At 40.0% G+C, this 19368-nt stretch overlaps 1 protein-coding gene across 1 annotated transcript; it reads right to left on the minus strand.

Annotated features, from left to right (window-relative positions):
- Positions 1–2906: 2906 nt before the first annotated feature.
- Positions 2907–16052, minus strand: LOC131219504 (uncharacterized). Its single transcript, XM_058214675.1, has 3 exons — positions 15905–16052; positions 14357–14507; positions 2907–3133 (listed from the first exon to the last, which is right to left on the minus strand). The coding sequence occupies exons 2-3, from the start codon at positions 14503–14505 to the stop codon at positions 3058–3060; spliced, it is 225 nt and encodes a 74-aa protein (XP_058070658.1). The 5' UTR covers positions 14506–14507; positions 15905–16052; the 3' UTR covers positions 2907–3057.
- Between the last annotated feature and the right edge of the window lie 3316 nt (positions 16053–19368).

The following is a 19368-nucleotide window of genomic DNA, read 5'->3' on the forward strand; positions in this document are numbered from 1 at the left end:
GTGTGACCTTATGAACGGGTTGGATGGCAAATAAACATCAACGTGGGCCCTATAAAGGTTTCAGTAGTGGGATTCACCGTTCCCATTGTTTATTGTGGTGTGGTCCACTTAGCTTTAGGCGTAGATAAAACACATATATCATGGTGTGCCCACGTCATGCCACCAGGGATATACCTGAAACACAACAGTCCACATTCATTTGAAGTGACCAGGGAGGCCCTAACCATTTTAACGGCTGGGATGTTATGTTAGTGACACATAGGCAAGAAAGACAAGGATGCGTGCTAACTTAGCATGAAGTGTAAGTGTAGGCCCTGTTTGGTAGATGACAAGACACGAGTTGGATCTCATTTTAGTAACAGTAATTATATATTAGAGATCTTGAACTTTAATACATAAATGAGTTCATATTAACACTGACTATCTATTAGACTGTTACCTCAAATGAGATAATCAGTGACTATCTGTTAATCGTGCCAGCCCACCGTGAATGTGATTGCATGAGGTTTATCCACGCCATCCATCTAATTTTCCAGCTCATTTTGGGGGTTGAACCCAGAATTGAAGCATATCCAAAACTCAAGTGGCCCATACCACATGAAACAGTAATGATTTTCAAGTTGAAACCTTCCTAGGGCCCACAGTGATGTTTATCGGTCATCCAACCTGTTCATAAGATCACATGGACATGGATGAAAGGAAAACACAAATATCAGCTTGATCCAAAACTCATGTGGTAGATGTTTAATTCACACTCTTTCCTGTGGTGTGGTCCCCTTGAGCTTTGGATATGCTTCATTTTTAGGCTTAAGGCCTTAAATTATGTGGTAAAATGGATGGACAGAGTGGATAAAATACATAAATCACAATGGCCCCCACAAAGTTTACATACTGAAATGAGATCACCTCATTTTTAAGTGCCTACCAAACAGGGCTAAAACTAAACAAAGAACGAGCCTTACAAATAAATAAATAAAAATGAGGATGACAAGTCTCCATCCAGTCCAGGTGCACCTAAAGAATGAATGCAAGCTCGATCCAGTCCAGGTGCACCTGAAGAATGAATGCAAGCTCATATCATATTTCTGCCGCTTGGAACGAGAACATCATGATACCATCTTCGCTGTTCCTATGCTCATTCCACTCAATTCTCATTCCAGGTTACATCTAAACATGACCATTTGAAATCAAGATTGGACGCATTTGAAATCAAGATTGCTTGGTAGACACCTAGAAATGAATTCATCTAATTTTCGTAAACAGTAATTATGTAACGTGAGGTCAGTATGCATTCGTAATCAACATCTCCAATATCTAATAACTGTTAACTAATGAGATGAACTCATTTTTGGGCTTCTACCAGACAGAGAAGCCTTAATGATAAAAACAAGAAGTACCGCCCTATCTTGCGCCACTCCTGAGCTCCGAGTTGTACGAACGGTTCAAAGGAGATCAAAATTATGTGGCCCCCAAAATAATTTATTTATTATATCCACCCTGTTCATCAATTTTTTGAGATCATTTTAGAATATGAACCCTAAATTCATATCCAAAGCTTAAGTAGACCATAACACAAATAGGAGCAGATACAATGATGGATCCTTACTCTTGCTCGGGTGGACTCTCAGGAATTTCAACGCCCGATCAAGGGTTCGAGTATCCATAAGCGGTGAAATTCCACCAGCGGGAGTGTGTTGAAAAAAAAAAAAAAAAAGCAGATACAATGACTTTCACTGTTAAAATATTCCTAATGCCCACCATAACATTTATTTTCCATCTAATATGTTTATAAGTTCACACATACCTGGACAAAGAGGAAAAACAAATATCATATTGATCCAAAACTTCCGTGACCTTGAAAGGATTTCAATGGTAGATGTTCAATCCCTCACTTATTTTTGTAGTGTGGATCACTTGATCTTTGTATCCGTCTTATTTTTAGTACAAAGCCTTGGGACGAGCTCACCAAATGGACGGACAGTTTGGATATAACAAATATGTCATGATGGATCCTATGGAACTTGGTGACCCCAACACACCATGCAGTTCTGTATGTGTGGTACACCAGCCAATCCCACCGACCTGGCTAGTGTGGGTACGCACTCTTCCAGCTCTGAGTTGTATAACGAGTTCAAAGGAGATGAAAGTTACATGAGCCTCACAATGATGTATTTATTATATCTACTTTGGATTTGTTTTATTTTTCAGCTCAAGCCTTATGATAAGCTTGCCAAGTGGATGGAGGGTTTGGAAATAACTCATACCTCATGATGGGACCCACATAACTTAGTGACGTCAACACATAGCCAGGTGGGTGTTGTATGCTGCCCCAGCCAATCTGCTTACAGAGAACTACTACTTGTGATATGTCATGTCAGTACTCTTGCACTTTTAATATCTATATAAAGGAGTCAAGCCCTTTGTTGTATTCATTCTCTCAAAGTAAGCCTTTTATATTTCAAACTTTAAGTTTCATAATATCAGAGCAAGTTGTAAGCTAGCTCCTTTTCTTACCTGTTGATGGCTGCCTTTGGTTGTGGTGCAAATCAATATTAAATATTCCATCTTCATTTTAGTCATTTTTCTTTTGAGGCAGATTCTTTTGTAGCATCTATCCTCCTTGAAAACCAAGCTTCTAATTCACTCATATGATTCTGCAGTAACATTTTAACTGGAGGAAACACAGTCCATATGGTCTTGTTGGTTGAAAACTGTCACCCCATGAAATGTTTATATGCTCCAGACAAGTCAATGTCCAAGAATTGAAACCTTGCTCCCAAGAGGAATCATATAAGACCCCACCATGGCCAATAACCTTTGAATTTCTTATCTAAGAAAAGGGATTCAGCAAAAGTCAACATTTGACTAAAGGGAGATCCAAGATTCTGGGGCTAAGATATTCCAAGAAAAACATAATCATAATTGATAACCCAAGTAAGATGTGAAATTGCCTCGCGTTGAAGATCCTACAATTCCTCTGCTCTAGACCAAGGTGATGTTTCAAGATTTACAAGCAAAGCAGCAAGTTAATACTACAAACTACCTGCCTAAGATAATTCAATGCTTGTCTTTGGAAACATCTTTCTCAGGGACCTGAGATTCCAATTCCTTGGGTTTCATCTTCTCTGCAGCCCTAAAAAAAACAATCACAAGGCAATGATGAGTTCTTAAGAGATGTTTATGGTAAAATGATTAACTGATCACAACCCAAAGTTCATGCGCAGCATTTGAGAGAGACATGCGCTAGCGTAGCATAGTAGAAATGCAAGGACAGAAAATTGAATCATTGCATGAAAACAATGGTTTCATGAGAATATTGATGTGTCCACAGTTCCCAAACATGGTTAAGAGACTCAGCGACTCGGCAACTCGTTCTCGAACTACAGTAACTTTTCTTCCAAATCTAACTTGAAAGTAACACGATCCAAAGTTGGAGACACTTAATATGGATGCTAAGGGCCTCTTTGATGCATGGGAATCCAAGGAATAAAAAGAAGGAAAAGTGTAATCATTAATGTTTCCCCTAGTTTGACTTGCATAGAAAATCATGGATTCCATGACATCACTGCACTTTCCCACTTGTACAATCCACAAGCACAAATTTTACGGTGACCATTGTGAGATAAAACAGAGATTTCCACTTGCAAATCAAACATACCACTATAAATGGAATCCATTGGAATCTATTTCTCAATAGTACATTGGGAAATAATGATAAAGAATTCCTTTCTTCTCCCCCAGATTCCAGCTTGTCAAACAGGCCTCAAGGAAATTATGATTAGTTGTTCTAATTTTCCTTTTCTTTTTTCAAATGCTGACAAAAAGAGACGAAGATCGATTACAAAGGGAAATGAGTGACCATAGAGAGTGAACCTATCAATACTTCCTCACAAATGAGCTTACGGGCCACACTATTGGCACCTTTACAAGAAGAGGAGAAAGAACAACTCAGCCATGGTTTAAAAATATTGTCAGATACGACAGGGTATAGTCCAAGTTCTATCGGTTTTTATCTGTACCGGTCTGAAACAGAACTCCTGCATACATAAATGGGGTGACTTGGCCCGACTTGGTGTCGACTCAGTCCTACTCAGATGAGGTGCAAAACGAAATTGATACGACTTGGATGATACTGTAAAACATGCTGGCTATTGAACAATGAAATAAAATATGGTTCACTGTCTTTTTTTTTTTTGGAAAGAACAGATGGTTTCATTGTCCTTTCTGTTTTTGGAAAGAACATATGGTCTCATTGTCTCTTCCTTCTTCCACAAAATGCATGTATTGGGAGTGACAGCTTCATCTTTTCCAGATTTACGAGCATAAGGACTTTATTAGAATTGGCTGCAAACAGTCGAACCCTAAGCAGAACGAGAAATTCCAAAACTAGGTGCATGAACTAGGCTCCACATCAAATGAGCAAATTGTATGGAAGAATGGGTTAGATGAAAATGATAATCCGCCATCCATCCATTTTCAAATCAGCATTAGGACCCATAAAAAGCTCATTGAACTTACAAGAGATTTCTGAAGCCTCTCATTTCCTCATCGGAATATTTTCGTCCAAGCAAGATATTCCGGACTATGGATCCCCCCATAATCTCAAAACAATCATTCATTTTGGCATCTTGGGATGAAGAAAGAGTGATATTTGCTGACATCGGTCGAACAACCAAATGTCTTCACATAATCTTACCTTATCCCCTCTCCCAACAAGAAACTGAATATTGCCCATTACCATCCTAATAATTGCAATTCGAATTAACAACGCATCCAAATACACCCCAAATGCGTTGGTGAGTATGCTATCTGAGATGTTCACAACACTCCATTTAATAATAAACCAAAAGGGTAGAAGCATCCTTGTCATCTTTCGCAGTAAAAAAAGAAAATGGATTTCTATTACTAGGAACAGAACACCATAATTAGTTGAATTCGTGACTATCAAAGCCAATCAAACGCTATGTTTTCAAGTTTGATAGCTGATTGAGAGATTTATCTTTCACCATGGATGAGCATAAAGTGTCATCAATTGTTGAAATGTCAACTATAATCCATTTCATATTCCTCATTGCCCACAATATCAAAAGTTCATTGGAAGCTGGCTACCTAGGCACATTGGGCCTGGACTAGTTATGTCAAGATAGCATTATGTCACCTACTCCGATCCTACAAAGAAGGTGGGGACCTCATTCATTATGCAACGTGCCTTCCTGTAGACCAAGTAACAGAAGGATGTGTTGGAAGTCATCGTCTCTTATGACGAACAACCATTTACTCTAGCCAAGGTATTCAATAAAGGTAATGGTAGCTGTAACCAGTGTTCGAGTTGTCGGTATCGCTATAAGTTTCGCTGACTGGAGATAAAGATATAATATCGTTATCACCGATAATATCACCGATATCCGGAAATGCAAAAAAAAAAAAAAAAAAAAAAAGGCGAAAAATGGGGAAAATGATGGAATTTTTCAGCAAAACTTCAGGGCATGCCTAAATACACATATTTGCATATTTATGAATTAAAAAATTACAAAAAAAATGCATTAAATAATAAGTTTTCATTTAATAGGGCCCAATAAGTTTTCATTTAATAGGGCCCAAAAAGCATACGCTGCCATAAGAAATCGCTCCAATTGTAATCAAAATGAGTTCATATAATACAAATGCAGCTAACATATAATAATTAGGACATGTAAAAGTTAATGAACTAAAAAAGTACACTTTTCTTGGGACATGGAATCTATATATTGGTATACTTGGTGATTGATAGCTTGGATATGACACTTGTTTGACATATTAACGCATCCATCCAATTTTCCAGATCATTTTATGGTATAAGCCCAAAAAATAGATAGATCCAAATCTCAAGTGGACCACATCACTGGACAGTGTTGATTGAATGCACACCATTAAAAACTTCTCGAGGGCCAAAATTTTTGTATCAAACTAGTTTGTATAACCTAATCAACAGGTTGGATGTCAAATAAACATTACACTGAACCCTGGGAGGTTTTTAATGGTGGACATTCAATTGCTACTGTTTCTTGTGGTGTGGTCCACCTGAGAGTTATATATGCTTGATGTTTTGGATCAAGATCTAAAATGATCTGAAAAAATAGAAGGACAGCGTGGATCAAATAAATACATCATGATTAGGCCCACATAGCACCAACCACTAGCCATCTTGACAATGGCAACGTCACTAGCCAAATCAAGTCCTTCTAGTGGTGTAAGGACTTTGTGGTACCCACCGTATGGCATGTGTTTTATCATGTTGTGAATAACAAGGTGGCTACTCGACAGTGTTCTGTGGGCCCACCATGATATATGCGAGAAATCAACCCCATTAATCCATTACAGCATATCATTTTAGTACAGTCCCAAAAATGAGGTAATTCCAAATCTCAAGTGGACCACACCAAAGGAAGCAGCAGCGATTAAATCCCACCATTAAACTGGAAGTGGATTCCATTCCCTTAAAACTGGAAGCGGATTGGCTGGTGTACCACACACCAGCTATATAGCTGCTGCAGGTACGTGTCGTGCGAAGACGAGCACTGACGCTCCTTAAGCTCCGAGTTGTACGAACGGTTCAAAGGAGATCAAAGTTACATGGACCCACTGTGATGTATTTATTATATCTACATTGTTCATCTATTTTTAGAGATCATTTTAGAGCATTATCCAAAAAATGAATCATGTCCAAAGATCATCTGGACCACACCACAAATAGCAGCGGAGATAATGATTTTCATCGTTAAAAAATTCGGAGGGCCCACCATAACGTTTATTTTCCATCCAATCTGTTCATAAGGTCACAAAGACCTGAATGAAGAGGAAAAACAAATTTCATATTGATCCAAAACTTTTGTGACCCCAAAAAGGGTTTCAATGGTGGACGTTCAATCTCCCGCTGCTTTTTGCAGTGTGGTCCACTTGATAGTTAGATCTGTCTTATTTTTCGTCTCAAGCCTTAAGAGGAGCTCACTAAATTGATGGATGGTTTTGATATAACAAATACCTCGTGATCAGACCCACATAACTTGCTGACGTCAATAAAACAGTTATACAGCTGGTGTGAGAGGACACGGATTAGACAGATACTGACAGGTTGAGTAGCGAGTCGGCTACTGAAGTGAAGTCACCAAGTTCTGTGGCCCACCATGATGTATGTGTTATATCCACACCGTCCATCCATTTTTAGATATCATTTTAGGGCATGAACCAAAGAATGATGCAAATAAAAATCTGTAGTGGACCCCACCAAAGAAAACAGTGGGGAGAGTGATTCCCACCATTGAAATTATCCTAAGGCCCATCATAATGTTTATTTGAAATCCAACCTGTTCAAAAGTTAAAAAAGACATGAAATAAGGGAAAACACAGATATCAGCTTGATCTAAAACTTTTGTGGCCTTTAGAAGTTTTTAATGGTGGGCATCACTGTCCCACTGTTTTCTGTGTTGGGGTCCACTGGAGCTTTGGATTTAACTCATTCTTTGGATATTGCCCTAAAATGATCTCTCTGAATGGATGGAAGGTGTGGATACAAAACATACATCATGGTGGGGCCCACGGAACTTGCCGACGTCGCTTCAGTAGCTAGTCTCGCTACTCAACCTCTCAGTATACTCATCCTGTCAGTAGCTAATCCTTGCCCGGAGCGGACGCGAGAGAGCTTTCGTTTTAACGAAATTCTCTCGTTTTCTCCGGAAAATCTGCAATCAATATCATCTTCCGAAAGGGTTTTTTAAAAGGGTTTTCTTATCTCGGAAAATTCAGAGCTATCGACAGCGATTGGCCCACTAAATCTAGCCGAAATCCACTTCCGCGGGTAGATCTGGAGAAAAAAAAGGTAAGAGAGCTTTTTTTTTATATATTTTTTATATTTATTTCAATTTTTTTCAATAATAAGGAGAATGATAGCTATTTTTTCGATAAAATCGAAAATACCACCGATATTTCGTCAACATTTGGAAGAGAAACGAAAACTTGGAGTTTTGGTATCGCCGGTTCAGCGACACCAATAATATTGTTGATATTATCGATTTCTCGTTGACAATTCGAACATTGGCTGTAACGACCACTGTAATTATAGTTACGATACGGCCGTAATGGCCATTGGCCCATTACTTTTCCCTAATGGCCGTGATGTCCCAGTAACCTGTAATGGTTCCCACTGCTACTGTTACATAACAGATGTAATCGGTCTTTAATACCTTTATTATAGCTCTCAAAAGAGAATCAAATTAGGCTAAGGCATACTTGGCTTAGTGTTAAAGGGGGACTATTTCCCAACATATATTTAAGGTGAGGAAGGCATCTCTAGGCTGGTGTTTCACACTAGTAACCTATGCTCATTACTTTTACTTGTATTGTAGTTAGTACCTTTGTCTTTTGTCAAAGAAAAAAAAAATCATTACTTAAGGACCAGAGGCAGCCTGAGAGAATGTTTCAGCTGATCCCCAGCCTGATCATACATGTAAGTTAGGCAGCCAACTATTGAAGTTTTACCAAACAATCTGAGTTCATGTTTCAAACCTTGATGATTAGCAAAACAGGATTTGCAAAGCCAGCCCAAAATAGCTGAACCAAGGCTATGATGATGATTGATTAATATGGCCTTGCTTTCTGGATTTCCTCGATAGTCTGTTTATTCTAACACTAAAGCACCTTAATGTACTCATCCATTTCCAAGTCACAGAAAAAAAAGGAATAACTAGACCTATTTACCATTTACCAAAACCACAAATTCTCACCTTAAAACTCTTCAGCCATCTTCAATTGACAAGGAAAAAAATGGACAAAAATCAAATTCACAACTTTTAGTACAGACAATAATGGAACCCATTTGCTGACAATCAAATTCACATTAAACTGTTTGACCATATTCAATTTACCCAAAAAAACAAAAGAAAGAAGTGAACTCAATCTAGGAATGAACTTCACACCGAACTTCACACCTTTTGCCATTTGCAAACTAAACCCATACGATAAAAATCAAACTCACACCTTAACCAGAAAACAACTAAACTTGCTCGTTGAACACTAATCACATCATAGGAAGTTCACTCAGAACTATTAAAAAATGATAAAAATTATATCCATGATTCCACAGAAAATAAAGAACACACAAGGGTCCTGAGCCTTAGGATGAGAATGGCATGCTTAGGTCCCCAATCTTTACAAACTGCACATGATTTGGTGATCCAAATGATTAATTAATGGGCCTCAGTGAATAAAGACCTCATTTATAAATAAATAAAAATCGCCCTGTTTAAAGATCCTAGCAATCGAAGCTTAGGCCTTTTTCTTTTCCAATTCCATGTGGAACGTGGAAATCCGCTACTTGGACCTTGGAGAACAGCTGGTCAGAAGATTTCTCTGTCTCGGTTATTCTCAAAATTTTCTCCAATGACTTCTGCTGTCTCATAACTTCGGTTTATGGCCCTACTTCTAAAGCCAGGAGACAGGACTTCTGGCTGGAACTCTCTGCAGCCAGGAACAGATTTCTTGGCCCTTGGTGTCTGTGCGGGGACTTCAACATTACAAGATATATATATATATATATATATATATATAGAAGAAAATTCTCATCGGTCCAGGGTCTCTCCAGCTATGCGCAGATTCTCCTCTTGGATCAATGACCAGGAGCTCATGGATCTCCCTCTTCTCAGTGCTAAATTCACATGGACCAATGGCAGACTGAACCCGATTCTCTCCAGACTGGACCGATTCCTAATCTCGTCTGATTGGACTGATTCCTTCCCATTCATATCTTAGTCAGCCCTCCCGAGAACCACTGATGATCACTGCCCGATTATGCTCTTAGTTGATCACTAGAATTGGGGCCCTAAACCCTTCCGGTTTGAATTATCTTGGCTAAAATCTCCTGGTTTCCCTCTAATGGTTAAAGAATGGTGGTCTAGTTTTGTTGTTGAAGGCTATGCAGGATACAGGCTGAGCTGTAAGCTGAAACTTCTTAAGAAGAAGATCAAAGAATGGAAGGCTATAGATCAACTCAACAGAGATAAGGAAATGGAATCTCTGCTTTCGGAGCTACAAAATATCGATGCAAATATGGAAGAAGGATCCACATCTACAGACCAACTGACCAAAAGAATTCAGATTATTCAAAATATCTCAACTAGAGCGCTTCAAGACGAAATTTCATGGAAGCAACGATCTCACTCAAAGTGGATCAGGGAGGGAGACAAAAACACAAAGTTCTTCCACAGTATAGCCAATGCAAGGGCCAGATTCAACAGGATCGACAGCATAATGATCGACGACAAAGATCAAATTGCGACTGAATCAGTTAATTACTTCAGCAACCTTCTTCGGGGAGAGAACCGAAAAAGACCTGCCTTGGATTTTCTTCATTTCGACAGTTTAGAAGAATCGGATGCCATAGCCCTGGAGGCCCCTTTCTCTGTTGTTGAAGTAAAAGCCGCTGTGGATGACTTGCACGGAAAAAAGGCCCCTGGACCTGATGGCTACCCAATTATGTTCTTCCAATTCTTCTGGGAAGTGTTGCGGAAGGACATCATGGACTTCTACAATGAATTTTTTGACAGGGTCCACCTCTCAAAAGGCCTCGGTGCCACTTTCATCACCTTAATCCCAAAATCCCCGGGTGCTGCCTCCTTTAAAGACTTCAGATCGATCAGCTTGATAGGAAGCCCCTACAAGATCCTTGCAAAAGTATTGACTTCCCGTTTAAAGAAGGTGATAGGAAAAATAATCTCGGGGAACCAAAGCGCTTTCATCCCGGGCAGACAAATTCTAGACAGCTCCTTGATCGCTTATGAATGCCTGAATTCCACTCACAGATTCAAAGCGAAGACCATTCTATGCAAGCTTGATCTCGAGAAAGCCTATGATCACATTGATTGGGGATTCCTCTAATACATGCTTCTTCACTTGGGGTTTGGTGCTAAATGGATAGAGTGGATGGGAGAATGTGTTGGCTCGGTCCATTTCTCTGTTCTCCTGAATGGTTCTGCAAGAGGATTCTTTAAAAGCTCCAGGGGGCTTCGCCAAGGTGACCCATTATCGCCTTACCTCTTCCTTATCGTAGTCGATGCTCTTTCCAGAATGCTAATCAGAGGCCAACAAGCAGGCATCATCAACGGTATCACAATCAAAGAAATGGACAGTCAGATTTCTCATGTCCAATTTGCGGATGACAAGCTTCTCTTCAGCAAAGCAGATCAGGAATCAGTGGGCAATCTTCGTACAATAATCAAATGCTTCAAGGTGGTATTAGGTCTGAGAGTAAACAATGCAAAATCTAAAATTTTTGGGGTAAATATGGGACAGGACGAAATAAATTCCTTCACAGAATTGTTTAACCGCTCTTCAGGCAGCCTTCCAACCTCTTTCGTGGGCCTCCCTTTATGCATTGGTAAACCCCCAAAAAGTCTCTGGGGTAAGATTATTGATAGATTCGATAAATACCTCTCCACTTGGAAATGCAGATACTTATCTCTTGGGGGTCGGGTCACTCTAATCAAATCAGCTTTATCAAATCTTCCGCTATATTTTATGTCCATGTTCAGATATCCGGCAATGGTCTTGGCTTCTCTGGAAAAATCAAGACGCGATTTCCTATGGCACGACAGAGAGGAAAATAGAAAATTCCATCTTGTTAGCTGGAAAGAGGTCTACAAACACACTCAGGCAGGAGGAGTGGGGATTCTAGACCTCAAGATCATGAACAAGGCCCTTCTTGGTAAGTGGGTTTGGAGACTAGGATATGATAAGGATCTCCTTTGGAACAAAATCATAAAATGCAAGTATGGCCAATCTCCAGGGGGTTGGTGGACCAAAGACTCTTCTCTCTATAGGGCTTCGGTCCTATGGAGGGGCATTCTAGCTATGGAAAAAGAAGTGCTCAATAACATTGTTTTCCAGATTGGTAAAGGAGATAAAGTGCGATTTTGGGAAGACATATGGGCGCGGATTGGATACTGACAACGTCAGTAGCCAAATCGCTACTGAAGTGACATCACCAAGATATGTGGACCCCACCATGATGCATATGTTGTATCCATACTGTCCAACCATTTTTAGAGATCGTTTTATGGCATTACATAGAGAATGTAGATCTAAATTTCAAGTAGACCCACCACAGAAAACCGTGGGAGCAGTCACAGCCACCATTGAAACGTTTATAGGGCCCACCATGATGCATTTTTGAGATCCAACCTATTCATAAGTTAACATAGAGATAGATGAAGTGAAAACAAAAATATCAGCTTGATTGGAAACTACTGTAGCCCCTAAGAAGTTTTGAACGGTGGATGTCATTGTCCCACTATTTTCTATGGTGGGGTCCACTTTAATTTTAGAACTATCTCATTCTCTTCGTAATGCCGTAAAACGATCTCTAAAAATGGTTGGACGGTATGGATACAACACATGCATCATGGTGAGGTCCACAGAGCTTGGTGACGTCACTTCAGTAGCCATTTGGCTACTCACCTTGTCAGTATCCAATCCGCACCCGACATATGGGCGGGTGACTCTCCTCTCAAAGCGGAATTTCCTAATATTTTTCGTATCATCCCCAACAAGGGCATTTCAATCTCTGAATGTATTTCTTCATCAAGCGAAAACATGGTCTGGAATCTGATTTGTAGAAGAAATCTCTACGAAAGGGAGATTGCTAAGTTTACGTCTCTCCTCGCCCGAATTTCTACCTTCAAGCCAAACTATTCTTCAGATGATAATATATCTATCTCTATGTTTTTGTTTTCACTTCATCTATCTCTATGTTAACTTATGAATAGGTTGGATCTCAAAAATGCATCATGGTGGGCCCTATAAATGTTTCAACAGTGGGTGTGATTGCTCCTAAGAAGTTTTGAACGGTGGATGTCACTGTCCCACTATTTTCTATGGTGGGGTCCGCTTGAACTTTAGATCTATCTCATTCTCTTTGTAATGCCATAAAACGATCTCTAAAAATGGTTGGACGGTATGGATACAACACATGCATCATGGTGAGGTCCACAGAGCTTGGTGACGTCACTTCAGTAGCCATTTGGCTACTCACCTTGTCAGTATCCAATCCGCACCCGACATATGGGCGGGTTACTCTCATCTCAAAGTGGAATTTCTTAATATTTTTCGTATCATCCCTAACCAGGGCATTTCAGTCTCTGAATGTATTTCTTCATCAAGCGAAAACATGGTCTGGAATCTGATTTGCAGAAGAAATCTCTACGAAAGGGAGATTGCTGAGTTTACGTCTCTCCTCGCCAGAATTTCTACCTTCAAGCCAAACTATTCTTCAGATGATAATATAGTTTGGACAGTCGATAAATTAGCTATGTTCTCTGTCAGGTCTTTTTACAGATATCTAGCTTCCGCCCCCATTTATGAAGATCAAATCTCCACTGCCCACATCTGGAAGTACGCGGCCCCTCCTAAGATTATTGTATTTGGATGGTTGGTGGGAAAGACGAAGGTGCTTACGATTGACAACCTGGAAAAAAAAAGGAGGGGATGATTCTTCCCAATATCTGTCTATGTTGTATGTTTGCCAAAGAAACGGTTGATCATCTATTCATTCACTGCCCATTTATTTCCCAAATCTGGTCCCTTCTTCTTAATCCCTTCAACATCTCTTGGTGCTTCCCAGATTCTTCAACTCGTCTTTTGAAGGCTTGGCATGGGGTTCATATAGGCAAGCTCTGAACTCCAATCTGGAGGATAGCCCTCCTGGCTATTTGGTGGTCCGTTTGGGAAGAAAGGAATGGTAGATGTTTCAGAGATATCTCTAAATTAGCTGAGTTCGTTGCAAGCAGAGGTAAGAACTCTATATCCGAATGGGTTTCTTATGTTGATTCCTTGAGGGGATGTAATCTTCTATTTTTGGGCCCTTAAGTTATCAATTTCTTGTTGGGTCAGCCTATGTTTTTCTTTTTCAGTTTTTTCTGTTCTTTTTTTTCCTTTAGAGGGCTGTTTTTCCGCTACCTCAACGAGCCAACTCCCTCCCCTTTCTGTTTCTCCTTTTTTCTTTCAATGAATTTTGTGTTCTCTCCCTCTCTCCCTCAAAAAAAAAAAAAAAAAAAAAACATTGATGCATTTTAGTCCCAACCGTCCATTCTCAGGTTACCAATTGAATCGTTAGGATTGTTCAAGAAGGGTATTGGGGTATGGTCAACCCAAAGTAGGACCACTCGATTAATGGTCCCCATCATTGAACCATGGGCCAATGCACATGCGTTGAATGCCCCCATGATGCTCAGGAATCGGGCCAATATGATTCTACTAGGTAAAAGTGGTCAAACATGTGGAACCATTGAAATGGAAAGAAATGAAAGGACATAGAAAAAGGGGGTCTTACTTAGTTGAAGCAGATTCTTCCTCAAGCCATTGCCGAATTTGACGAATGTTGCGTCTGAAAATGGTAGCGGACTGTTTGACATCACTCCGAAGGAGGAGGACAACAGCACTAACACCGGCGACAGTGAGGATGAAATTCGTCAAAGCCATAGCTGTAAAAGCCACTCTCTAATATTAACACTTTCATACTTCAGAAACCAAAGTCCATGCAAACAACAACACTGACAATCATTCAGTGACCTATGCTGTTGATCTCATGCTCAGACAACCATACTTCAAAAGCCAAGCTCCATGCAAATAGCAACGACAATTACAATGCTCCTCGTCTCCTTCAGTAACTAAGACATTTATCTGATGTCATCAATGATTGGAGCACACACAAATATATGCGATATTGGATGATCCTACCCATCCAACTACAATTGAAAATTGCAACCTAAGCTTGACATTCTTACAAGGTCACATTGGGCTGTTTGGATCATCTATTGGGAGGACAATTGGGCATACCTTTGATCCAACATGGGGCCCACCATATGAACAACTAGGATCACCACAATGCATCCCAACATATACAGTTTTTGAGCAGCCAAACATTTTTGTTCTTCTCTTCTGGGATTAGGATTGAGAGATTATCATATGCAGGCACTGCTATGCACTTCCACATACAGCCCCATCTTTCCCCACCAAAGTGTGATGCATGCAGATCATTTGAGTCGTGGAAAAGACCAGCCACACCATGAGAATCATGCTGAGGTGGGCCCATTGTGACAACAATTACCAAGATTTTGAAAATCTCATCATATATTCACAAAAAAAAATAAAAAATGATCAAATTAAACAATCAAGACGATTTCATATTCTCACCTGTTTTAAAATTTATGCAATTTTAGCACAAAATTATCGCGATTTTAATGCAAAAATTATTTGGAAGTTAATATATTTCATTTTCTTTCATATACTTAAAATTTTGAATTCAATTATAATAAATATTTTTTAGTCTGTTTTTTGTTAGCAAGTTTTTTTTTTTTTTTTTTTTTTTTTTAAAAGAACTTAATTTCATTAGAAGAGCACCAAATCTTCAATTCCCATTTGAATTTGAAAATGTTTGAAAATTTCATTTTCCAATTCAACTTTATGCTTTTAATTATTCTTTTAAATTGCCAATTACTTTTATATAATTATTGTTGTTTAATTGGAGTTTTATTGTAATGATTATATAATAGAATGCAATGCAATCCCTTGGGGGCAGAGAGAAATAGCAATCGTCCTTTAAGCTTGTTTTCCCTCTTATCTCTCCCAATTTTCGTCTTCCTTATTCTTTTCTAATATTTCTTCCTTATCTCTCCATTCTCATCTTTTCCCTTATCCAATTCTACTTTCACCACACATCCAATTAAGTCACACATCAGTGACTTACGGGTGGTGTTTGGGGGAAGAAATCCACCTGTAAAACACTTACAGACATAACTGCCAGAGAAATTCATAGGGCTGGGGCGAGAAGTCACTTCCCTGCAATTTTTCAAAAAGAATGGAGGTGTGGGAACCGCACCTTTGTGCTCTCTTGAACTGTGACCGATCGAGGCTACGGCCCACCAGATGGACGGTGCAGAGAGAGACGTACGTGGGTTTGGAGAAGGAGAATCCGGCGATTTTAATAGAAGAAGTAGAGTTTCTGGAAGAATCTAGGGTTTCTGACTCCTTCCCTAACTTCCTTTCTTTGAGAGAGTTCCGAAAAAGGGTGGCGGATGGCATATGGCCCCGGGGACAGAGAAATACCCGTGCCCGTTCTGTGTGGGGTCCACATAGATGTCAGTGATAAATCCACTCCGTCCATCTGTTTTTAAGGACCACAATAGGGAAAGGACCCAAAAATCAAGCAAATATAGAACTACTGTGGGCCACACAAAACGAAACAGTGGAAACAAAAACGTCCACCGTTGAAACCGTCCTGGAGCTGATTATCCATCCCCAGGCGTCCAATCCCCATTGCTTCGTATGGTATGGCCCATATGAGTTTTGGATCTGCATGATTTTCATTATACTCTCCTATTGTGGTCTTGCAAAAACAGATGGGACGGATGTGATTTGTCACGGACATCTCTGTGGGCCCCACAGCCCCGGGCATGGGAATACCTCTGCGGCAGGGTCAATGTCCATCTATTTTTCAGATCATTTTAAGGGCGGGGATTGGGTACTACCCCACCAGGAATAGCTAGAGATGGACGGTCCTATCGAGGGCTCTGAGGGGCCCACCATGATGTATGTGTTTTATATATACCGTCCATCCACTTAGAAAAATCATTAGAGGTGATGAATCCAAAACTGAGGCTGATTGAAAGCTCCAGTGAACCGCATCATAGGAAACGGTGGGGATTAAATGCCTACCTTTTGAGCGCCACAAAAGTTTCGAATGAAGCTGATATTTATCTTTTCCCTTCGTATATGTCCATGTAACCTTGCGATAACGTTGGATGTCAAATAACCAGCACGTTGGGCCTTAGTAAGGTTTGAAACTTTGAATGGTGGGTCAGTATTGTCACTGCTTCCTTTGGTTTGGTCAACTTAAGCCTCTAATCTGCAAACTTTTTGAATATCTATTAAAATGATCTTTAAAAATAGATGGATGGCATTGATAAGCCACGTATATCAAGGTGTGATGGGGACATCATGCGCACACGCATGCCCTCCTACACACGTATGCAAGGAAGAGGAGGGCGCTACCGTCAATTTGGATCGATGACGACATCTAGGGAGGATTTTGTTTTGGTCCCTTAGAGTGAACCCGATCATCATGTGAATCCCACCATGAGTTTTCATGACCGTGGCCTACTATTTTAAACGATCCAGTACTTTGAGTTTTGGTTATTTTTATTATTAGGAATATCATGGACTGTTTAGATTGTTTTGATTAGTTGTTGTTTGTGGTTATTTCATCTCTAACTAATAGGTTACGCGCATGACATGAGTTTTGGGGTATAGGCTTTTATTATAAATAGACACCCCTTGTAGATTTTTTTTATTGAATATTATGAATAAAATTCTGCGTTTTCCTGTTTCTCTAATTCTCCAAGTTGTGGAAATTCAATTGGGTGCGAAACCATTCCTTCATCGAAGGGCTAACTACCGTGGTGCGAAGCCACACCCATTCCGATTCACTCCCATCTCCTTCCATCAATATCCACCATCTCCTACGACCAACCAATCATAAAATCAATCATCCTTTCGTAGCGATTCTCCTCTTACAGTAGAATTTCGGAATTTGGCCCTGCAGGAGGGTTGAAACTTCAGCAGAGCACTGTGATCAAACCTATCATCTGTTTGGCCTGAAACTTGGAGGGAAGGTGGCCCAAGCTGGCCTTTTTCTGATTTGTGGGCCCCACATACGTGCGGGCCACCACCAGCGCATGTGCGTCAGGCGAGTTAGCTATCCACACGTGGGGAACAGGTTCTCTCTTTGGCTCCTTTCTCACTTGATTTCCCTAACCTTAACCATATATTGTTCTAAATCCCTATTTCCATGCCCTTTTTAAACCCTTAAGGTTTTCCGAATTGAAATTCGTGAATCCCCTAAATTGGAGAAATATTTCTCTGCATGTGTGGATGAATTTACTCTCCTTTGAGTATTGTTTAGTTTATAATTTTTTTTAATCCAGTCCTAACATGTGCAAGCCTGGACCTGCATAGATTCCCCTTGATTGAGTGCTTGAGTTCATGTGGAATGTGAAATTTTGTGTGATTGTTTTTTTTGCATATCATGTTTAATTCCCATGTCCTGCATCAGATTTTGTATTAGAGCTTAGATTTGTCATAGGGGAATGCATTGTATGTTTAGGGTTTAGTCTTCTCACGTTTAATTTGCATTAACTCTCATCATTTAGGGTTGTTTAGGACCCATCATTCACATTAGGGGCTGCAGAATTTTCTGCTGTCAGAAAATCCCCAAATCTCTTGGCTGAATTTTCTGTTGTCAAACTCTTTGAGCAGATAGGTTATTGGAAATTTGGTAGCGTTGTGTAGTTTCCCTCATATAGAGTCTTATAGGATCATCTAGTCTCATATAGATGCATATAGTTGTGTTAGAGGGTCTTTGAGTTGAGGAGTAGTTGTATGCCCACATGTACTGGTCGCGGTTTTGGTTTGTACCCTACACTAAACATGGAGCAATAGCAAGAATCAATGGACAACTTAACCCGACAATTTGAGTATTTGGGTAAGCACTTGGAACAACGTATTAACCAACGTCTTAAATAGATTAATGTGCGCATTACCCAATTAGAGACATTCACCCGGGCAAACCCAACCATTGGAGAAGATGTCCAATGTAACGCCTTGAAATTTGGGGGTCGAGTAATGCTTGACTCCCAAGTTCCTGGGTGTCACTTATATCTTAAGGATTAGTAATTTCGGGTATAATCAAACAAGATGAGTAATAGAGGGATCAAATGAACCATGAAACACAAACCATAGCTAAGTTACTAAAATAAAACATGGCAAAGTAGGTGTAGATCCAACAAAGGGAATATCATATGGGACGTATGAGGCATCGCCCCAGCAAAATATACAAAATATAAAGTCCAAAAATGGTGTGCAACTGTCCCCTCGCCCAATGGCCCATCGCCAATGCTAAGCGGTTTAGGGAGATCTGCCCAAAAGCTGGAGGTAGGAAAGCTCCTCTTCCTCATCTATGCTTGTCTCGTTCAGCGCGTTGAGCTCTGCGACACCCGCATCTAAAGAAGGGTCTGGTTGGTGTTTTAAAACATCGTCCCAGAGTGAGAGTGAGTGATCAACTCAGTAGGTGTCATTAGCAATGAGTTATACAAAATATCAATTCCACAGATGAAATTAATGAAAAGTATATAAACATCAATACCTAACTATTCTTGTTAGTGCATATGCATGTATTATGCAATGATGCATGCCCTCACCAACAACACTCCCTCGAGTGACTTCATCTGACGTTCGCATATGACAAACACTCCCTCATAGCGACCTCAACTTCCAATTCGCTAACCT

The sequence above is a fragment of the Magnolia sinica genome, chromosome 11 (genome assembly GCF_029962835.1).
Source record: "Magnolia sinica isolate HGM2019 chromosome 11, MsV1, whole genome shotgun sequence".
In the NCBI taxonomy this organism is placed as follows: Eukaryota; Viridiplantae; Streptophyta; class Magnoliopsida; order Magnoliales; family Magnoliaceae; genus Magnolia; species Magnolia sinica.